This window comes from Brachyhypopomus gauderio, unplaced genomic scaffold (assembly GCF_052324685.1).
Source record: "Brachyhypopomus gauderio isolate BG-103 unplaced genomic scaffold, BGAUD_0.2 sc46, whole genome shotgun sequence".
NCBI classification, from domain to species: domain Eukaryota; kingdom Metazoa; phylum Chordata; class Actinopteri; order Gymnotiformes; family Hypopomidae; genus Brachyhypopomus; species Brachyhypopomus gauderio.
The window spans coordinates 310,030-317,500 of NW_027506872.1; the positions used below are offsets into that span (position 1 = coordinate 310,030).

Here is a 7,471-nt window from a genome sequence, read left to right on the forward strand (position 1 = left end):
AACCAGGGCAACAGACAAGCAGGGCGGGACTAACGGGCAAGGAACACAGACACGAGGAACAGGGACACTGGAGGGACAGCTAGGAGAGGGGGGCGTAGCCCTACGTGACAATTGCCTTGACTAGGCTAACATTTTCTTCAGATAATGAGAATCACTTTTTATCTGAGGAAGGGAAAAAATAATTCTCCACTCAGTAACGTATCGGTCGATGCTTTCGGTGCATGAACTCAAGAAATCATTTTACATCCAATAAACACACAGATTTGACAGAATTGACCAGTACCTAACCCCTGGGGGGAGGGGAGAGAGGACACCACCCACCACTGGTCTTACAGAAACAGGGAGGGGAGAGAGGACACCACCCAGGACACAGCACCACCCACACCGGACAGAGAGCAAGACAGCTACCCGAGTGAACACAGAGCTACCAGCCTCAAATAAAAAATAAAGACCATTGCAGAGATGTTTAAATTCATATTTATCTTATTTTAATACTTCATTAGCATATATAATGGATAATATTGTAGGACCACAGGGTTTTCTGTACACACACAGGTGGAGTCTGCAGGAACTCAGACCCATGGAACTTCCCGATCAGACTTATATTACTCTACAACATCCACATGTGCCTGTAACATAGGACTCCATTTAAACCACTGTCACTGGAATTTACAGTGAAATATAAACAAGTTTTTTTTCTTTCTTTTTTTAAGATATATGACATGAAGACAATCTATTTCTTCATCTCTGGAGATCCAACGAATGATAAAGCTCTCTTCCTCTTCCACTGATTACTCCTCCATTTCTGAAGTGTAATAAAAGTGACTTTTGGCCATTCTGATTTCTGGCAGAAGAGAACATGTAAGAGTCAATTAATAGACATCAGCTGTCTTCACGTGAGACTCACATGCACACACTGCTGATCTGGGATCAGGGCTTCTGTGCAAGGAGTGTGCTCAGTTTGATCTTGCCATCCATAGAGGCGGTAAGACAGGTTCCACAGTCCATAGCGCTGCACCAGTCCACGGTTACCACCGGAGCCTTGTGTCCTCCCAGAGACAGCACACTGTCCAAACACGCCTGACCCTCACTCAGCTGGGGAGAAACACACACACGCATATGACACACACGCACGCATAACACACACACAGGCATATAAGACACATGCATAAAATACATACTCACATGCATAAAACACACACTCACACGCATACACATGCGCGCATACAACACACACGCGCATATAACACACACGCGCATATAAGGCTGATCGTGGTGCTCAGGTGTGTTCATGTGTGTTCAGAAGGCTGAGCGTGGTGCTCAGGTGTGTTGTGTGTTCAGAAGGCTGAGCGTGGAGCTCAGGTGTGTTCAGAAGGCTGAGCGTGGAGCTCAGGTGTGTTCAGAAGGCTGAGCGTGGAGCTTAGGTGTGTTCAGAAGGCTGAGCGTGGAGCTTAGGTGTGTTCAGAAGGCTGAGCGTGGAGCTCAGGTGTGTTCAGAAGGCTGAGCGTGGAGCTTAGGTGTGTTCAGAAGGCTGAGCGTGGAGCTCAGGTGTGTTCAGAAGGCTGAGCGTGGAGCTCAGGTGTGTTCAGGTTTTACCCGGTGGATGAGGCCTCCACTCCCGGAGCAGGTGAGGACGTGCTGCCCCTCGGAGTCGAACGCAAACAGACGCCCATGCGCCACCTGCACCTGCTTATAGCCACTGTAGCCGGACAGCACAAAGGGCCCCACTGCATCCTGGGAAAGCAAGTATTCTGACTGCTTCACACCAGACCGGTGGATGTTCCACTGGATGAACTGCATACACACACACACACACACACACACACACACACAAAAAGTGAAATTTATGGAAAAATGTAAAAAGTGCACGCTACAGGAAGACGGTTCTGGGGAATAAAGTTATGAGCCTCTACACGCCCATTCAGCTTTCTATAGACCCAGTTCAGGTCTGGAGAAAGTGCAGCCCACTCCATTTGAGGAACCCCAGTCTCCAGCAGCCGTTCCCTAATGATGCAACCTCTATGTGTTGGAGCATTGTCACCCCTGAAGATCAAATTAGGCCCGTGTTGCTCATCCAGGCACAAAAACTGAATTATTGACAACAGTGGCTGATGCATAAAGCTCTCCTTGATGTCTCCAACATTGGTGGCATCATATCTGATCAGCGTGACTCAAGTTTCATCAGTGAACAGCAATGAGGCCCACTGGTCCCTTGTGCAGCGTACATGCTCCCTGGTCAATGTGAGACTCCTGTGTCTGGTGGTGTGGTCAGGTACTGTCGATGACGTCTGTGTCTGGTGGTGTGGTCAGGTACTGTCGATGACGTCTGTGTCTGGTGGTGTGGTCAGGTACTCTCGATGACTCCTGTGTCTGGTGGTGTGGTCAGGTACTCTCGATGACTCCTGTGTCTGGTGGTGTGGTCAGGTACTCTTGCAGGTCGTCTAACATGCAGACCACTCTGATGTAAACGGTTCTGAATTGTCTGACACGACACTTGAGTCCCTTAAACGAATCTGGAGTTGTGTGGCATTCACCAGTTCCACAGGGCACTGTTCACAATGAAGCAGACATCAGTGTTGGACGTGACCAATGGACATTCGTTTCTCTGCCTTTCTGTGACTCTTCCAATCTCTCTTTATCTCTGTTGCAACCTGCTCATGACACTCTGTGACACTAATTTCAGTGGCCACTTCTGTCTGAGAACATCCTGTTTGAAGCTTTACAGAGGTGAGGTGCTGATGGTCAGTGGTTAGGAGTTGTCTTGGTCTCATGATGTCAACATGTGAACAGCACGATGGAGAGGACTATTTAAGTACCAATTCTAAGTGAACCAAAAAATGTATTATTCAATTCATGGATCAAACCCTTGTTGTGTATTTTGCCATTAAGCTCATTGTTAGAGAACAGCAAGTTGCACAAAAAGTACTCAAACACTGAACAGTTGGACCTGTGCATTCAAACGTTTAGAGAAGGTCACATTAAGATCACCTGTAAAGGTCAGAGTGCATTTTAGACAAATACCAAATATGCCAAACATCCATATATTGTACACATGCACAGCTGTAGTTCAACAAATAGCCTTTTATATATATATATTTTATATTTATATATAGCCTTTTATGTATATACATTTTTAATATGTGATGTGACACACACACACACACACACACACACACACACACACACACACCTAGTGATGGAGTTCTTACCTTGCCATCCTCTCCAATGCTGAAGACAGTGTTCTCGTCGTAGCTGAACTCCACGCTGTACACCTCCCCACTGTGAGCCCTCCAACTCATCACACTCTCATACCGCTGCATGTCTGCACATGATGGAGACAAGTGTGTGTGTGTGTGTGTGTGTGTGTGTGAGTGTGAGAGTGTGTGTATGTGTAAGTATGTGAGTATGTGTGTGTGTGTGAGTATGTGTGTGTGTGTGAGTATGTGTGTGAGTGTGTATGTGAGTATGTGTGTGTGTGTGAGTATGCGAGTATGTGTGTGTGTGTATGTGAGTATGTGTGTGTGTGTGTGTATGTGAGTATGTGTATGTGTATATGTGAGAGTGTGTATGTATGTGTGTGTGTGTGTGTGTATGTGAGTATGTGTATGTGAGTATGTGTGTGTGTGAGTGTTTGTGTGTGAGAGTGTGTGTCTGAGTGTGTCCGAGCCCAGGTGAGGTGTGTCTGAGTGTGTCTGAGCCCAGGTGGGGTGAGTCCAGGCTGGAGTGTGATCCAGAATCCCCAGAATCAAGAGATGGTGGTATAACAGACATGGAGGCGTAGCAGAGAGATGGAGGTGTTACCAAAGAGACGAATGAATCCATCTGCAGCCCCCGTCACCAACAGGTTCCCGTTGTGGTTGAAGGCGGTGCAGTTCACAGCTACGGGACCTGGCTCCAGAGCAAACTGCAGCTACACAACAACACAACACCACTCACACTGTAACACTGCAGCTACACAACACCACTCACACTGTAACACTGCAGCTACACAACACCACTCACACTGTAACACTGCAGCTACACAACACCACTCACACTGTAACACTGCAGATACACAACACCACTCACACTGTAACACTGCAGATACACAACACCACTCACACTGTAACACTGCAGCTACACAACACCACTCACACTGTAGCACTGCAGATACACAACAACACAACACCACTCACACTGTAACACTGCAGATACACAACACCACTCACACTGTAACACTGCAGATACACAACAACACAACACCACTCACACTGTAGCACACTGCAGATAGACAACACAACACCACTCACACTGCAACACTGTAGATACACAACACCATTCACACTGTAACACTGCAGCTACACAACAACAACACAACACCACTCACACTGTAACACTGCAGCTACACAACAACACAACACCACTCACACTGTAACACTGCAGCTACACAACAACACAACACCACTCACACTGTAACACTGCAGCTACACAACAACAACACCACTCACATTGTAATACTGCAGCTACACAAAACACAACACCACTCACACTGTAACACTGCAGCTACACAACACCACTCACACTGTAACACTGCAGATACACAACACCACTCACACTGTAACACTGCTGCTACACAACAACACAACACCACTCACACTGTAGCACTGCAGCTACACAACAACACAACACCACTCACACTGTAACACTGCAGATACACAACAACACAACACCACTCACACTGTAACACTGCAGATACACAACACCACTCACACTGCAACACTGTAGATACACAACACCACAACACTGCAGATACACAACACCACTCACACTGCAACACTGTAGATACACAACACCACTCACACTGCAACACTGCAGATACACAACACCACTCACACTGTAGCACACTGCAGATACACAACACCACTCACACTGTAGCACACTGCAGATACACAACACAACACCACTCACACTGTAGCACACTGCAGATACACAACAACACAACACCACTCACACTGTAGCTCACTGCAGCTACACAACAACTAGGGCTGAACGATTTTGGAAAATAATCTAATTTTTTATCTATAAATTGCGATTGCGATTTAAAATCGCGATTTTTTCCATTGTTCCACTTCAGGAAACTCTGTTTCGGCATTTTTTATACAGCTCAGATACAGGGTTGCGGGGGGGGGGGGGGGGGTGTAAAATGGACTAAATTTAAGTATTATTATTATATCGTGATCGATTGATCGCCTGTGGTTGGCGCCAGAGCGAACTACTAACTTTTTAGTCTAAGACGCTCAATGCGTGGGAGTTGGCAACCCTGCAGGTATAGCAACTTGGCTAAAATATGTGCGTGAGGGCATTTGGTAGCGCATATCCAGTGTGTTTAACAAAGCCATGAAGCCGGGCTTGTTCACTATATTAACGGACATCATGTCTTTCACTATGAACTCCGTTACTGCCCGAGTTATTTCAGCATGCCGCTTCGAATTACATCCATAAGGAGTTACACTTTCAAACGGTTCGGTCAGTGAACCCTGTCTGCTGGACCGCGGTCAATCTATCCGCGCTTTTGCGATTCATCCGTGCTTTAAATCTTATTGCGCCTATATGCGTGATTTTACGGTATTTCGCTGCTCACCGCATACTAAAGCTGTATAAGCGCAGAGAAACACTTTTGCGTAGTTGAAGATGCAGCACTGGTCGTTGGCATTTTAGCCTTACAAATATCATACGAGGCTTTGTGGTGTTTTTTAATGCAGGTTTGTAGTGTTACCTCGCGTCGTAGCAACAGTAGCAAGGCATGTTTTGCAGGGTACCTGACGTTGAGCAGCATCTTTTTAAAAGCCAAAGTAATTTCACACAACTGATGTGCTGCCCCTCTTTGGTATTAGACTTTCAGTTGTGTCAGCTTCTGCCGAGCCTGAAGCCATTGTGCAACAAGTTAAAGTGCGCTGTGTTAACTTCACTTCTCCACCTCCCTGCCTCCTGCTCGGGTTTGCTCCGTTCGTCCTCGGCTCGGCTCGCTCCCAAGTCACGTGACCAGTTTAAATCGCAGCCTGTGCGATTAGACAATCACGTTTTAAAATATCGCGAAATTATCGCAAATGCAATTAATCGTTCAGCCCTAACAACAACACAACACCACTCACACTGTAACACTGCAGATACACAACAACACAACACCACTCACACTATAACACTGCAGATACACAACACATCACCAATCACACTGTAGCACACTGCAGATACACAACAACACAACACCACTCACATTGTAGCACACTGCAGCTACACAACAACACAACACCACTCACACTGTAGCACACTGCAGCTACACACCACCACTCACACTGTAGCACACTGCAGCTACACAACAACACAACATCACTCACACTGTAGCACACCGCAGCTACACAACACAACACCTCTCACACTGTAGCACACTGCAGCTACACAACACAACACCACTCACATTGTAACACTGCAGCTACACAACAACACAACACCACTCACACTGTAACACTGCAGCTACACAACAACACAACACCACTCACACTGTAACACTGCAGCTACACAACAACACAACAACACTCACACTGTAACACTGCAGCTACACAACAACACAACACCACTCACACTGTAGCACACTGCAGCTACACAACACAACACCACTCACACTGTAGCACACTGCAGATACACAACAACACCACTCACACTGTAGCACACTGCAGATACACAACACCACTCACACTGTAGCACACTGCAGATACACAACACAACACCACTCTCACTGTAACACTGCAGCTACACAACAACACCACTCACACTGTAACACTGCAGCTACACAACACAACACCACTTACACTGTAACACTGCAGATACACAACAACACAACACCACTCACATTGCAACACTGCAGCTACACAACACAACACCACTCACACTGTAACACTGCAGATACACAACAACACAACACCACTCACACTGTAACACTGCAGATACACAACAACACAACACCACTCATACTGTACCACACTGCAGTTACACAACACCACTCACACTGTAATGCACGTAACACCCCACACGATAAAATCATAATAACACAAGCAACAATATAGGACATGACATAACACCATGACACCAATAATACAACACACCACACAACAAAACTAATAACAAGAAGTTTTATACTGTTAAAAGGTGTGCAAAGACCTTACTTCAAGTGTATAGCCCCTTCAGCTGGGTTTACATCAAGTGTAGTAACAGCCTCTAGTAACTAGTGCTTGTTTCTGTGGGGATCAGTACCTGTTGTTTGACGGTCTTGGTGTCCCATAGCAACAGTTGCCCAGAGACAGGGAGACATACGTGAGGCAGTGTGTCCGTTATGCTCCCGGAGCGAGAAGTGTGTGCTGCCGCCGAGCACACAAACGATGTCCCGCTGGGACTGCAGGACAGAGACAGGATCCTGCAGAGATACACACATATACAC

General features: G+C 46.5%; 1 protein-coding gene across 2 annotated transcripts in view; it reads right to left on the reverse strand.

The window, feature by feature from the left end:
• Positions 1-465: 465 nt before the first annotated feature.
• wdr91 (WD repeat domain 91) overlaps positions 466-7,471 on the reverse strand; it is a 22,269-nt gene continuing 15,263 nt past the window's right edge. For both annotated transcript variants that reach the window (XM_076986356.1, XM_076986357.1), the window contains exons 12-16: positions 7,288-7,447; positions 3,802-3,910; positions 3,210-3,322; positions 1,597-1,794; positions 466-1,095 (exon numbers count right to left, since the gene is read on the reverse strand). In XM_076986356.1, the coding sequence (XP_076842471.1) occupies positions 931-1,095; positions 1,597-1,794; positions 3,210-3,322; positions 3,802-3,910; positions 7,288-7,447 (745 nt within the window). In that variant the 3' untranslated portion in view covers positions 466-930. The remainder of the gene's footprint in view (positions 1,096-1,596; positions 1,795-3,209; positions 3,323-3,801; positions 3,911-7,287; positions 7,448-7,471) is intronic.